This window comes from Dermacentor andersoni, chromosome 1 (genome assembly GCF_023375885.2).
Source record: "Dermacentor andersoni chromosome 1, qqDerAnde1_hic_scaffold, whole genome shotgun sequence".
NCBI classification, from domain to species: Eukaryota; Metazoa; Arthropoda; class Arachnida; order Ixodida; family Ixodidae; genus Dermacentor; species Dermacentor andersoni.
In genome coordinates, this window is record NC_092814.1 from 259067167 (window position 1) to 259083367 (window position 16201).

General features: G+C 50.5%; 1 protein-coding gene across 6 annotated transcripts in view; it reads left to right on the top strand.

Moving 5' to 3' along the window:
- Positions 1-16201, top strand: part of Ge-1 (Enhancer of mRNA-decapping protein 4 homolog Ge-1) — a 222399-nt gene that overhangs the window by 124767 nt on the left and 81431 nt on the right. For all 6 annotated transcript variants that reach the window (XM_055063694.1, XM_055063698.2, XM_055063697.1 and 3 more), the window contains one exon: positions 8116-8274. In XM_055063694.1, coding sequence (XP_054919669.1) covers positions 8116-8274 — 159 coding nt within the window. The remainder of the gene's footprint in view (positions 1-8115; positions 8275-16201) is intronic.

Here is a 16201-nt window from a genome sequence, read left to right on the forward strand (position 1 = left end):
TTGTAACACATTTAAGATATTCGCCCACCCATAGCGGAAGCATGCCATATTAGGATAGTAGTGAACGCAAATTCCGTAGTTTCCGCAGCGTGCCCTCCATGGGTTTCTATGTCACTGGCAGCTAATTGCGCCCATTTCTGTTCCTGGCCCCTCAAAGTGGACATGGCTGCGTTATTGTTGCAAACTTGCTGATATTAACGATAATATTCATTACTGATGCGGAAGAAATTGTTTCAATGCGTGTAATGTACTCACGAGAAGAAAAAAAATCGATTCGTTGTGTTCGGCGTGATCCGCCGGCTGCCATTTTTGTTTTGGTGTCCCGTACTGTTACAGCGGAAGCCGCCTATTTGTTGACCTGTTGTCATCCCGCAGCAAACGCGAGATGAAAAAAAAATGTTTTTTTTTTTTCTTTTTGCCAGAAATATAACCCGCGTAATGGTCGCACCCCTGAATTTGCGTCAATTTTCTTGACAAAAAAGTTCAATCATTATGCGAGTAAATGCGGTATACAGTTTCTGACTGATAATTAGGACTCTATCATGATCACCAAAAAGTCTATATAATGAGTAGTCAAGTGACTCTTTCTTAGCACATCGCCAAGCATGCTATCTTATCACAATGCGGAAGCGCTGCCGCCTGTCGACGCGTTCGTTGTTAGTTGCACGAAAATGAAAGTATCGTCGAAAGCGATTGTGTAAGAGTACAGCCCAAGTTTGTAATTGCATTGTTGTGTGAACATACGCTTGCCTTTGGGCTAGGCATTTCATAGCCGTGATTTTCTAGCAGTGCCTATTATGCAATCCCTTTTTGTGTTTCGTCAGTGGTCACAGCAATGCTCCATGCTTATTCCGCGGGATCAGCCCGCCATAAACGGTAGGTAATACAAGTGGCACAGAATCAAGCAGAAGGTATTGCTACAGAGTTGTGTCCCATATCTCGACCATTGTCATGATGTTGGTACAGATAAGCGAAAGTACAGTCAATGCGTCCACCGAATTCTCATCAGTGACTACTAGATAAACTAGGCTTGGCTTGTTTCGAGGAGGTCTGGCAACGTATCAAAATGAAAATATCGCTGTTTCTGCTCAACTCAATGAACAAATTGGCACATGGTCATGCAGTTGGAGTCGTGCTTTTTTAAGTCGTGCTTGTGCATGAAAGGGGTCCTGAACCACCCATCGGGCTTGGAGAAAAAACACAGTCTGCGAATAGTATACGCTGCTGTGTAACATCTCAGCGAAATTTTGCAATCGTGCGTGGCATGTGGAGCTCACAAGTGGAGCTCGAAATCACCTTTTTCTCGCACTATTTTGAAACGAGGCCTTCTGCTCCCCTGTTTCGAAGCTGTTCGCGGCTTGCATATGTTGTCATATGCAAGCTTCCCGTAGACAGCTGCTATCGGCCGATAGCTGATGTTAATTTAGAAGGGTGTTTGGATCAATGCGCTTCTTTCTACTGATACTGTGTATAATTATTTATGCACTTTACTAAACAGGGTAAAGTAAGTGAAAAATATGCATTTCGAATTTTGATAAGCATTACATCCAGAAGAAGCCGACTATCGTCTGCTCACACTAAGCTGTGCAAACGCTTGAGTAGGAATTAAAATTTGGCCACATTGCTTATCGGTGTCGTAGCCATTGGGTCTTGCTGATTTCGACTAGTTTTCAACGCACAACTAGTCTCAAGCTACGTAAAACTTCAGGTCCGACCACGCAAAAGCCTTCCAGCGCGTGCTCAACTCTTGGCCCAGACATCGTTTCACATTCAACTAATGATAGCGCTTCAAAATGTGCCATTTGAATGTGGGTACTATCCGTAGATGTAGCGGGTGCAGGTAGAGCCAGTCAACACCACGTAGCATGGCCAGACTGGAGCACATGAGCACAGTGCAAACGGAAATTGCTACTCATGCCCTTCGATGCAAATGGACACAGAAGCGTGTAGCTATCTATTACACTGTAGCACAGCGAAGGGACTAGACACCATGAACTCAACCTTAAGTTGAGGTACAGCCTTGGAGCTTGGTACGTTGTAGGTGCCAAAATTGGAAGTAGTGGCATTTGCGTGAACATCCAAAATCAAATTTGAACTGCGTGTTGGGTCACTGTCAGCAGGTGGTGACCGCGATCGAGATTACAACCCTTTCGCGCAAATCTACGTCGAGTAACGAATCCACACGCAATGCCTGTCGGGTGGCAGCAAAACCAGCATTCTGGTGGAAGGCATGTCTCAGGTTGTATTTGCAGCAACAAACATTCACAGCAGTGTGTACTTTAAAGACACTGTAAAGCTTGTTTGATAACAAAAGGAACATGTGTCACGATCCACCCCGGGTCGTGAACAAGGGAGGGCTTGTGGCACCCTCCGTTAGATGGACACTCCGCAGCGTGGTGGTGCTGAACGATGACTGACCGGCGAGCAGCCGTGCTCATCGGTGTTTATTGCAGTGCGGTGACCAATGTTGCCTGCCGAGCTTTAGCAGGCCACCAAGCCTGGCGGCGAACGAACATTATGCCTGGGGGGCATCACATGCTTGCTACACCCCCTTACCCCCAGTTTGTTTTTTAAAGAAAAAAAACAAACGTCCATGTTTTAAATACGAGGCTCTGCCTCCACCCTAGCTGGGTCGACAGTGCCTGCTATCCAGGCGAGTAACGGTCTGGTGGCCTCCACCGTCGAGTACTCCGCTTGGGCACCAGTGTTGATGGGTCGGGTGTGGCAATGCCGGGTGCTGCTTGAGTCAGCCTCGCTCCATCCGGAGGGTCCATAGTGGTCGGCCTTGCGAGTGGTGCTGGGCTCGACACCGGTCCAACGGGCGCCGCACCACTGGCAACGCTTGCCGCCTCCGAGGTGGGTGGTGCTCCGCTGGAAGCGTCTGGTGCTGCCGCTAGTCCTCCTGCGGGCTGCAACTCAGAAGTGGCAGTCGAGGGTGCTGGCCAGGTCCCGAGGCGAGGCATGACATGGTCGGCGTGTCTGTGCCACATGGCCCCGTCTGGCATGCGGATGAGCAGCGATGAGGTGCTGGCAGGAGACACCACCTGTCCGGCAGACCAGGGTGGGCCAGGACGGAAGTTCCTGGCGAAAACTGGAGCTCCCGACTCTGGCAAAGGCCCGGGACGGCACCCTTGGTCAGCAGCCAGCTTCTGCTTCAGCTGCTTCAAGAGCACTGTGGATCGGAGGTCCGGATGCAAGACGCCCAAGGGTGTCTTGACCATCCGACCCAGCAGGAGCTCACAGGGGGCACGGCCAGTGACATCGTGGGGCGTGGTCCGGTACTGAAACAGTATCCGGGCAATCTGCGTCCGGAAATCCCCAGTCTGGCTCTTCTTGAGCTTGTCTTTGATGGTTTGCACCACCCGCTCGGCTGCACCATTTGAAGCAGGGTGGTACGGCGGAACCATCATCCGGCGGATTCCGTTTTTCGTCAGCCAGGCCAGGTACTCTGTGCTGGCAAAAGCAGGACCATTGTCGGACACGATGACATCCGGCAACCGCTGGGCAGCAAAGACCTGTCGTAGCGCCGCAATGGTCGCGCCTGCTGATGGAGTGGTGACAGGTAGAACCTCCACCCACTTCGAAAATGCGTCCACCACCACCAGGAAGTAATGGCCCTTAATGGGTCCCCCAAAATCCACATGTAGGCGGGACCAGGGTCTCTGTGGGAACGGCCAGTTGGTGATTTCCACACGATGCGAGGCTTGCTGATTCTCCTGGCAGATTTGGCAGCTCTGCACCAAGTGAGCGATGTCTTGGTCCAGGCCAGGCCACCAAACATGGGACCGGGCCACCATCTTGGTCTTTTCTACGCCAGGATGACCCGCGTGCAGCAACTGCAGGACCCTGGACCGGCGACTTTGGGGGATCACGACCCTCGAACCCCACAGTAGGCAGCCCTGCTGCAAGCTCAGCTCAGCGGCCTTGTGGGTTTGGGCCTGTTGCACCAATTCCTCTCCACGAGACACCGCCTTGACCACCTGAGACAGGACTGGGTACCGGCTGGTCGCTTGAGATACCGCAGATCTGGAGAGCACCTCCGGGTACGCGTGTTCCAGCATGAACTCTTCAGCAGGTTCTGGAACAGCATCAGGCACCTCTGGCAGGGGCAGGCGGCTCAGGGCATCGGCAGGTCCCAGGTCCTTTCCCGGACGGTAAACCAGCTGGTAACTGTAAGCTGCCAGCCTCAAGGCCCAGCGTACCACTCAAGGTGATGCCTGCACAGGAACTGCCTTGTCAGACCCCAGAAGCCCCAACAGCGGCGTGTGGTCCGTGACTGCCTCGAACTTCCGGCCCCACAGGTACTGGTGGAAGCGTTCAACACCGAAGATGAGGGCCAGACCTTCCTTGTCCAGCTGGCTGTAACGTTGCTCTGCAGCATGAAGCCGCCGAGAAGCAAACAACACAGGGCGTTCCTGGTCATCTTTGTCTTGGTGTGCCAGGACGGCTCCCACACAGTACGGCGACGCATCTACGGTAAGGACAACAGGCTTAGCAGGATCGAAGTGCACCAGCACTGGAGCCTTGGTGATTAGCTCCTTGCTGCGCTGGAAGGCCCAGTCCTGCTCCTTCTTCCAGACCCATTGTTGACCATCTCAAAGCAGAAGATGGAGCGGCTGTAGATGCTGCGACAGGTTCGGCAGAAAACTCCTGTAGAAGTTGATGAGGCCCAGGTAGCTCTGAAGCTCCTTCTTGTTCTGGGGCTTAGGTGCCTTGAGCACAGCATCAACTTTGCGGGGAGCCGGGGCTAGGCCTGCCTTTGAAATGACATGTCCCAAGTACTCAACGCTGGGGGCTAGGAAAACACACTTTTCCAGCTTGAGCTTGAGGCCGGCGTCCTGCAGTCGTGCCTGGACGTTGTGCAGGTTCTGCAGGTGGTCCCCGTCGTCGCTGCCAGTAACCAGGATGTCGTCCAAGTACACCGCCACGTGCCTCATGCCCCTGAAGAGGTTGTCCATCTTCCTCTGGAATATGGCTGGGGCCGAGGCCACGCCAAACGGTAGGCGCGTGTACTGAAAGAGTCCCATACTTCCGGGAGGCATCCTGGAGCACCAGCTGCTGGTAAGCATCTCTGAGGTCGAGCTTGGTAAACTTCTGTCCACCGGACAATGGTGACCAAAGATCTTCAATCCGGGGCAGCGGGTACTTCTCGGCGGTAGCGACGGGGTTGATGGTAACTGTGAAATCCCCGCAGATCGTGACACTGCCATCTCGCCGGAGGACTGGCACGATGGGAGCGGCCCATTCAGATGTCTTGACAGGTACCAGGATGCCCTCTCGCTGTAACTGCTGCAGCTCCTGGGTGACCCTGTGCTTCAGGGCGAACGGCTGTGGGCGAGGCTTGAAAAAACGTGGCCGGGCTCCCTCAGGTACATAGATGCCAGCCATCGTGCCGGCAAATGTGCCCACCCCTGCCTGGAAAAGGGACTTGAACTGGGTCAGGAGACTGGGGACGTCTTGCACCATATGCAGGCTGGCTTCCTGGTACTGTGGCAGACGAACGCCCCTAGTGCATGAATCCAGTTTCGGCCCAGCAGCATCGGCGCCGACCCTTCGTTAAGTAAAGGGGAAGGGTTGCCTCCCTGTCGCCAAAGCGAACGCTGACCTGTGCCTGACCCTGGACCTGGGAGAGTTGCCCGGAGTAGCTGCACAGCATCACGCCCGAAGCCTCGACGGACACGCCTGGGAAAGTACGGTTGAAGAGTTTCCCGGCCATTACTGACACGCCGGCCCCTGTGTCCAGCTCCATGGAAATGGGGTGCCCGCAGATTTCGACGGTCAGCATGTACGGCGGCACAGACGACGGTACAAAGCCTGTGTGCCCCATATCGAAAATCGGCGGGTTCTCGGCCACGACGTGGAGCCTGGCCGCGGAAGAGCTTGAGCCTGCTGCCGTACGCCCCCGCCGCGTACGCTTGCGACGGCTACCCTGGCCGCTGGCTTGTCTGGTACCTGGGCTTGAATCAGGCTGCTGCTGCTGTTTGCTGTTCGTCCTCCCCCTTCGGCATACAGGTGCCCAGTTTTCCCGCATGTAAAGCATTGTGCTCGAGAAAACTGGCACTGTGAGGGGGAGTGGACACCACCACAGTGACCGCAGGTACTGCCCTTTGTCGCCAACTTGTGGACCGTGGCTTCCGCCGACGGTGAGCCAGTCGCACGGGAAAGCTCGCCGGTGTCCTTGGCGGCAGCTTCCATTGCCAGCGCTGCCTTCACGGCGTCGTTCAGCGAGGGGTCGGGAAGCTCCAGGAGTCGCGTCTGCATGACGGGGTTGTTGATGCCGCAGACGAAAGGGTCCCGGAGCAGCGAGTCCAGTTGGTCCCCGAAGGCGCAGGCACTCGATAACCCTCGCAGCGCAGCAAGGAACTGCCCGAGGGTCTCTCCTTCCCGGCGGCTCCGGCTGTTGAAGCGGAAATGCTCCATTAGTGTGGACGGTGCTGGGTTAAAATGCGAGCGCAGTATGGCGAGCAGCTCACCCAGCGTCTTAACGTGCGGCGTGGCTGGCTTGAGAAGGTCGAGCAAGAGGCTGAAGACGTGGGTCCCACAGCTGGCCAGGAAAATGGCCCGCTGTTTGGCCTCAGGTGTGTCGTTTGCCCGGAAGAACACGTAGACTTGCTCCTCGTAAATTTGCCAGGCGGACCCATCTCCCTCGAACGGCTCGAGCCTTCCGTACAGCGGCATGGCGACAGCAATGGGGGGCGGTGTTTCGCCGCTTGCGGCGGCGTTGGACGATTTGCGGGTACTCGTCGCCATCCTCATCGCCAGTGTCACGATCCACTCCGGGTCGTGAACAAGGGAGGGCTTGTGGCACCCTCCGTTAGACGGACACTCCGCAGCATGGTGGTGCTGAACGATGACTGACCGGCGAGCAGCCGTGCTCGTCGGTGATTATTGCGGTGCGGTGACCAATGTTGCCTGCCGAGCTTTAGCAGGCCACCGAGCCTGGCGGCGAACGAACATTATGCCTGGGGGGCGTCACATGCTTGCTACACATGTTAAGAGTTGTTTCTTTTTGGCATTCTGTCACAGTGCTGTGCCTGCCAAAGACAATAATCAATGACTTTTTTTAGTTGATTCGAACAATAGTAATAGTACAACATTGTCTTATGCAGTGAACTGTTTGACGGTCAATGCCGTAATTGTATAGCGCTACGAACAAGTCCCACATGGTCAATGACATATATTTAGAGTTGTCTGTATGTTTGAAAAACGCAGCAATTTTGCAACTCTTTGTTGCCCAGCAAGTGCTGCCACCTTGTGTGGATACAAGTAATTTATTTGCTCCATAATCTCTTGGTTTCATTCCGTGGCTGCTTTACACTGGTGTTTCAGCTACATATCCGCACGTGCAAGGGCGCAGTGGTTAGTTTTCGTTTTTTCTCGTGAGCTGTTTGCATTCGTTGGACTCCTAAAAACTGAGATCTATCTGGTTTGTAATTTCTCAAAGGGTCACTGATAGAAGCTTGCCTACTGTTGCTCACACGGGCGCGTATAAATCTGCTCACAAGCAGCTACTGTTGTGGCGCGGCCTCATGGGTCCTAGCTTTAAAGCAATCTGTGATGGAGACAGAGTGCACCGAGTGCTGATAGCTTTATGTGCGCTGTGTGTTTGCTGCTTCACATTGATGCGAGAGGCAGCATAAAGGTCAATTCGCTCGCTGCTGCCGCCGCGCTTCCTCACTTCAGCATCTTGCAGTGAGTTTCTGCAATCTTCAAGTGAGATGTGTTCATATTTGCTCGTGTGTGTGTCATCACATTGTCGTTTGCATGTTTGGCACTGTGTATGACTTTAGTTGTGCCCATTGTAGTTAGCTTCGTCTTAGAATTTACCAGAAGTTTGTATGATATAAAAGTTGTTTTGTGACTTTTGCTTCAGGGACAAAATTTGAGAGACATATAAACAGTCTCATATGGTGTAATTTATTCAGATAATTTATTTACAAGAAATCCTTTGATAGTGCATGTTGGCATCTTTGTTTTAAAATGTATCAGTCCATTGTTGATGTATTTCTTTCTCTTTGGTCTTTATAACTTTGCAAGACAACTGTAAGTCAAGCTGTATTGGCTCTTCTCGAGTGGCTGTCCTTAAATTTGTCTACGTTATTTTATTTCTTTCAGGTGATTGTGATACTCCTAGTAACAAACTGAAGGAGGATAGGGTTGATGAATCAAGTTTTACTGCAGCCAAACTCCTGCTCAAGCCAAGTGATTTTGTGTCACCATCAAACTCTTCAACTTCCTTGACACCCTGTACTGCAGCTGCATCCACTAACACCGGTTGGTGACGATTCCTTTCACTGTTCAGCTGACATCAGTTTCATTATTCTGCAACGTGTCAGTTGTTGGAGATATTGCAGATTGCTCAGAAGTGTTTAGGATTCTACACTATTGAGATGGCAGATGGCAAATTTTGTTCTTTTTAAGTCAAGTGCATCAGTGTAGATGGTGTCCAACCATCGCAGAATGTCACTAGTGGCTTGTCGAACATTTCTGGCACGAACCTACACATGTTGCATTTGGGTGCAAATGCCATTCGCATACCTTCTGCAGGGTGTCTAGTGACCTGGAAAACCTGGAAAAGTAAAGGAAATTCTGGTCACGTGGAAAAGTTGAACATTCAATAGGGATATTTTTTTTTGAATTAAGTAAGGACATGGAGAATGTTCAAGTATAAATTCCCATAGTTGCAAATGCATGTAGGGCCATTAGCTTGCAATGTCTTTTAGCTCTTTGCGGCACTGCAAGTCAGCTTTTCTGCAAATAGTTCGGTCCCCAATTGCCATATCAAATGAACTTATTATCGTATTTACACGATTGTAAGTCGACCCCCCCATGTCGCGTGAAAGGAAAAAAAAGAAGAGCATGCCCGAGGGCACATTCAATAACGAAAATTTATTAGTAGCTGACATGGTCACTGGACTACTCTTCTTCATTAGTGCTGCCATCGTCATCGCTTCTACGGTCCCGCAGCATGTCGTCGTCCAGCGAAATTCCACACTTGGCAAACAAAAGCACCACGACATCTTGTGGAACAACAGCCCACGCCGAATGCACCCAACCACATGCAGCCGTCAGGGAGGCTCTTTTGACTGGCCCGGTTGGCATAAGTTGGCGGTCTTCTGTTGCCAGCCACTCGTATTACTCACGGCGGAGCAGGCCCTTAAAAGGCGAAGATCTGGGTTTGTTTCATGACCATGTCGCACTTCACTGGCAGGGACCGATAGCGCATTTCAGCGACGTACGCTGCAAACTTGGCCTACAGCTCCGGAAAGTGTCCAGACTTCGGCACGTGGGAAATTCCTCACTTGCCGTCACAGGTGAAAATTTCACTTAGCTGCAGTCGCCTCTCTGGCACCACCCGTTCAGGAACATCGCACTTGCGGCCCGCTGCACAGTGATTTGTTTCTTCAGCGTAAAGGATGGCAGCCCTCTTGAACGCTGCTGTGAACAAGTGCCGAATGATTAGTGGGCCTGGAGCACTCATGACGACTGAGGAAGCATGGAAGTAGCACATAGCCGGCAGTCAAGTCGAACACGTCAAACCAATCTCTTTGGTCAAACTATAGAGAAAGCTAAGCGCAACAGGGAAAGAGAAACCCATGACCCATGAGCGGTGTCTGCTCTTCCATGAACTACCGATACTCCCTGCAAGCGCCGCCGTTCTGAGGGTGCCGCCGCGAATGGAACAGCGGCGATTCCATTAACTATCGACCCCCGCGCGAACAATCACGCGGAATAGCGAAAAGCTACGGGTAGCGCCAATGAGCAAACATAAAATTGTAACTAAGTTGTAGCTCCCGTTGGTCTTTCTTTTTTTGTGGTGCCATGTTTTGGTTTCGATTGTAAGTCGACCCCCCACTTCAGATTTTCCAATTTAAAAAAAAAGGGTCGACACACAATCGTGTAAATACGGTAGTAAATTAAGTGCAGTACTGGCAGGACAGCGCCACCTTAATACTTTTAACTAGCTGGGCTTTGCGTGCAGTGGCGCATCTTGTATGTTGGTGAAGCATATTGAATGTGGCAGGGGCAAAACTTAATACAATATTTTTAACTAGCGGGGCTTTCCGTGCAGTGGAGCATCTTGTATGTTGGTGAAGCATATTGAATGTGGCAGGGGCAAGGCTGACACATAGTGTGTGCCAACTATAGACCGAGCAGATTTCTTTCTTTTTTTTCCTTTCCTATTTTTTTCTCCTTGCTGTAGAGCTGACACTGCGTTGTGGCTTTGTAGTAAGCAATAAAAACATGCTGTTATTGCAGCCAGTTTTGATTAGTGTTAAAAATCTAATGGTTTGTACTCTGACGCACAGGGTGTGGCAACAGGCAGGGCTTGTGCCAAAGCATCTTTATCAAATTATTTCTGTTTATGGCTGTTGATATTAGATCCTAAAATGTCTATTAAGAAAAAACCCAAATCTGTCCCAAATGTGCATTTGATTTGGCAAGGACAAATTACCCATGAAACGTTTCTTCGTGAGTAATTTTTCTTGTACACCATGACTCTCCTCTTAATGTGAAATTCAAGTGATGCCCAGGCAGGCAATACTTCTTATTTTTTTCTTGCAAAAGATATTTTAGAAATGCCTTGGTGTAGTAATCGGGCAGAATTGTAGAAATATAAGAGCATTAAGTTTTAATGGCTAGGGTGTTTGGCATTGAGTAATCTTTCTGCATTCATACTATTTGGGATTAAATTCTATCTGCAGTTGACAGGCAAGTTTTCTTCTCAAGTGCAGAGCTATCATCAGTGCTTACTGATGTTGAATTCCAATGGCGGAGTCGGAGCAAGTTTTTCTGCTCGTTTCGGAGCAAGTTTGTTCCAATGGCAGAGTGAGGGCGGGAGTAAGGTGTTCCAATGAGAGAGTCGGAGGGGATTCAGAGCGGGAGTCACTCCGTAGAGCAGAAAAAGCTGCTCCGCCAAAATCGGCGGAGTGGACCGGAACTCTGCGTGACGTATTTCCTTTACCACGTTTGTCCGCTGGGAGGCGCCACCGGTCACGACTCGCGAGGAAGCAAAAGCTGCTGCACGCTTGGCGAGATATCCATTCCGCACTTTTAAAAGAACAACAGGTGAACGGCGCTGAAGAGACAAGTGACTGGTGCGGCGGTGCTGGGAGCAAACAGCGGAAGAAAATGACAACACGCAAGGTATCCTGGGTAACTCGGTGATAGAACTTCCGCTTCCGCCTTGCTCCGGCGGCGCAGGTTGTGTTCCATTCGCGGATCTGGAGGCGTTGCTCTGCGCCAGAGTCGAGTGCTCACTCGCGGAGTCCGTCGGCTGCTCCGACTCCACCATTGGAATTCAACATGACTTTTTTGATGACCTTTTGCACAATTTGATTAAGTTGTATTGCTATGTGAGTAGTCTTTGTATGCAACTGCTGTCCTATTTTCAAACTTCCTCAAGGTGTGATCGCATGTGTCACAGAGCTCAAGTGAGGTTTCACTTGATCTATGGACGCTATCTGTTTGTACCGTGTCGCAAGTGATAATGTAGCCACATAATGTTAACTCTTTAAGAGTCGCCGCCATATGCACGTGTGCAGTGGCGAAAACATATCCCAAACGGTCACGGTCGTACATGTATGGCAGCGACTGAAAGCATAAGAAAATGTGCCTTTTCGGAACAACGCCTCGCATTGCTCCAAAACACAGCAAGCTTTCGTAACTTCTTGAAAAAAATCTTATTGTGTCGCTGCCCTTCGGCTTTAGTAAAAACGATTTTTTGCTTCGCACTGTGGTGTTTGCCGCTGTGCTTGCTGAGAAGTACTTCCACTTTGCCTAGCTTAATCTCGCATGCTCACGGCTGCGTTTTGTGGTCTCAAACGTGCTCTTGGGACAAAGGAACGACGACACAGTAGTGCGAACAATCACAAGGGCATTTATTGCACCTTTCATATACTAATGCCTGCTAGCTGAATTGCTATCCACAGAACATGCCGGTCAATGTACGACAAATCTAGGAAGTCCTATTCACCGTGACTTTTTGGACATGCCTGATGTTTCGGACGTCTTTGCGGCACCGCCACGAGCCCCATAGAATCAATGTATAAGGACATCTGAAGTTTCGGATGCTCGAACCCCCCGCCGTCCAATTTTTCGGACTTTTTGACGGATGGAAGGTCCTTTGGCTCCTCGCGCAGCGCCCTTGCGAAGGAAATCAACTTGCAGCCAAAGCATATCACCGCTTTGAACCACAACTAGCCGAATCTAGCCGTCACACACCGATTTGGTCTGGCCACGCTGGCTATGTTCATCGCCGTACTTATGGCTCAGGCGGAGTTTCTGGAGCGGCGCCATTTCGTTTGTTTGCGCAGGCCACGTTTTGGCTAGCGTGGCTCTATGAGCGTGGTGTGTGGTTGTGCTGTTGTGTCAAGTGTGCTCTGCTACGCTAGGCCTAGGTGCTTCGACGCTCGTCAGCGAACTCCACTGTTAGCAACTTGAGGATTTCGCTTGCCTACGACGGCCGCCACTCCCTCTTCGTCGTCCTTGCCGATGGCATCGAAGCGCGGAAAGCAGTACCGTCGGACGACGTGATCAACGACCTCCGCTCTGCTGGGGTTTCCATACCCACGGAAATAACTTTTGAACAGTTTTTTGATGCTGACAACGAGCTCGACTTCTGCACAGAACTGACTGACGAGGAAATAGTCCGTCAGGTTGTGGGGGATTCAGAAGACTCCGATGTTGAAAATGAGGAGCCAATGCCTGCGCCGCCTACAAGCGCCGAGTTGACGCGAGCACTGTTGACTCTTTCATCGGTGTACAGTGCTGACATGACCCTTGCTCAGATGGAGGCGAATATGATCGCATGCAACTGGAACGCCGTCCAAACAAGAATCAACAAGTTCTTCAAGCCACTGCAGCAATAACATCGGCTGCCCGACGATGCATGTGTACATAATAAATCGGCAGTCGGCTGCATACAGAGTTTTTTAAGGCCTCTTTCTATAGCCACTTCACTGATGCTGTGGCAGGGTTTTGGAAGCCTGTTACTTCGCCCTTTACCTCTAGATCCGAGAAAAAAAAGAAAAAAGGTGCGTTTTTTTGCATGCATTCATTTTTTCGGACTGCCTGAATTTTCGGACGTTTTTATGTTCCCTAGAGGGTCCGAAAAATCTGTCGTTGACTGTATGTTCATCTCATGCTGGACACCAATGCCTCGTCGTTGGCGTGTACAGTCATGCGAACTGTGGTGCGTTCGAATGATTGTGTTCGTCCATCCCAGTGTCCCACTCCGAAGCCTTGCAAGCCAGTCGCCCAGAGCCTGCCAAGAGGTGCGCACGCTCTGCTGGCACCCCAAGCGAAAGGGGGAGATGCTACTTCCATGTGTGTCCGAGTAAACCCACTGTAAGGTGGCGTTAGTAGTGCAACACTCACATCGTCTCTTGTACTAATCTGCAACTACGCTGACCACCACTGGCGCTCAGCTACATGGAGAAGCCGGATTACGGGAGATATGAGCATCATGCATGGAAAAAACATAGGGTGGCACAAGAGTGTCGAGTGTACCTACATCCCCCCCAACCTATCAATATATACTGTGGCAAAAACACGCTACACGGTATAACATCGACGCATGCTTCGCAAGCAGAGGGTACAAATGGCTGTGGCCACACTGAGGAAATGTCCATGCAGTCTTGTCCGTAACATGTGCGCTGGTGTTGTCTCTGGGGTTTACCGCTGGTGTCTGCTGCTCGCTGCAGCAATACTGTAGGTGGTGTGTGTGCAGACTAGATGGTACACCTTCTGGCCAGGATTTTGGAATCAGCTATTTGCTAATCAGCCCGAGCAAGCATCGTTCGCACGGATGCGCTTGCCTGACGAGAGGGCCGCTGGTGGTGCCGGCACTTGTCCCTGTTGCCGAAGTTTGCGAGCCAACAAAAGAGGCCACTGTGCCAAACGTGCTACAGACATCTCCACTGCCTGGGGTGGCTCGATTAAATACTGGGACAGTAACACAGACGATGTGCAGATGACAGCAAACGAGGGGTGACTCTGCTCGCGCTGCATACACTCAGCAAACACTGAAGTATTCAAGGCTGAGAAATTCTGCATGCGCAATGGCCCACGTGGTACAGTGTTTAATTCATATTGCAAAATTTCGGTCAGTGAGATAGAAAAGACCATTTACATGAGAAACTCAGACCACCCATGAGGCTTCCGTACTCACTGCAGGCTTGCCAATGCTCCGCAGGAGCTGTGCCTCACTCTCTCAAGATGCAGACCATGTGGCCCATGTATGACAAATATCTTCCAGCTTTGAAAAAGGCTTAGTACAGTCGAACCCAACTATATCGAACCCGTTTACATCAAATTATCCTGTATATCGAACAATTTCTGAACACTGTATAGTTACTATGAGTATATGTAGCAAAAATTATGCGCACATCGAACAATAATAGCAGCGACTGCCAATATATCAAATATCAAGTGGTCCAAAAGTGCCCCCAGATGTTGGGTTTCCCTCGCAGCAGCCAGGAAAACCGCCGACCCATCCTAAAAGTGGTTTAGCCTAGCAACGTGGCTCCATCCACCCGCTCTCCCAACCGTGACAATGCGCGCGTCGGGCGAGTCGGCGACACCTCCCTGCAAAAAATGATCTTGGCCCGCCCACAGCGCTTGCTCAAACTGCCAATCAGAGGCTCTTGTGCCCTCGTCGTGCAAGACTGTGCAAGTCCGAGTTGCCTTGCTGCTTTTTTCGTTTGTTGTGTTTGCACCGTGAGGGCCTTCTCCAGCAATGTTGCCATGATGGCTAGCGCGAAGCACACTGAATTTGCCTTTCGCCGTGAAGCTCAAAATCATAAATCAACTCGAATGCGGTAAGAAGTCGGATGTCGCCGCAGCGTACAAGATTCTGAGGTGCACTCTCAGCATGATCTTAAAGAATAAGGGGGAGATTGGGGCTAAAGCGTATAAATGACCCAGTGCCCGTGGAGCCCGATGCCTACACATGGCTGTGACGTTGAGGCGGCTGTGTACAAGTGGTTCATCCGAAACTGCTTCAGACATGCCAGTTTCCGTGTGCCCAGTGATAACTCTGAAAATGCTTGTGAGTGCGACGAAGCCATTGCCAGCGTTGCCAAAATTTGGAGTGAGCTGTCACAATTTCCAGAAGCTGTGGTGGTGTCGTGACCACAGAAGAGCCTGAAAACAAAGACTACATTGCCGACATCGTACCGAACACAAGTGAAAGCGGCACTATGAATAAAGTGATGACAATCCTTTGCCCACATCCTCTGAGGCGATTGGTGCACTCGAACTAGTCTGGCGCTTCTACGCAAATGTGGAAAGTTGCGGCTTCAGTTGCTCTGACTCTTTAGAGAATGGGGAGAAGAGTGTGCTGTCACAGGGGCAGTGAAGTTGCTCAAGCGAAAGAAGTGACAGGGCTATTTCATTCGAAACTATAGTCGGATACAACTTTAAAAAAAAGGGGAGGCCCCGCCCAGATGACCGAAGCGCGACACCCGATTGCCTCGGCGACTAAAATAGTCCCACTCGAAAGATCGTGCTCCTGAAACGCGCAATTCGGCATAAATAAAGACTTTTGTATTTTGATGACTGGTTTAGTAGAGCTCTCATGTGCTAGAGCACATGCCGGATAACGACAGAAAAATAACCCCGTGCCTGTCGTCTGCCCGTCGTCTGCTCTTTAGCTTCATTGCAAGTGACAAAAGTAGAAAGAGCAGCTCTGCATAACTGTTGCGCTTGTTTACATGTACACGGCGTATCTACTACTCGTTTTCCAAGCTTAAAATGAATCAGTTGCTGTTGAAGTACTTATGAAACAATACATTTATCGCAACCATTACAAACCTGGGGCGAGAATACGGTCGAGGCAGGAAGGTAAAAAAATGCTTCATTCATTGTTTTAAATAAATACTCTTGGTTTTAAATAGCATAAAATTTATATTTTTTGGTTTTGTGTTTTCACAATTTCACAGCACGTGCTACAGCTTGCGCGTGCAGTGAGCACTGGTGGACAGCAATCAATCGACGGTGCTCCACAACGCTTGAACACCGTCGCTAGACACTCGGCTATCTCACTGCTGACAATGATCGTTCACGCTAAGTTGACGGCGACAAATCTTTGTGTTGAAGGCTTCTGCAAATATTTTCTGGTGAGACACTCGTAAGTTTGTTTCATGCGCACACACTTTTCTGATTTCTCCTGAGAATGGTTTTGCTCGACCACTTCACC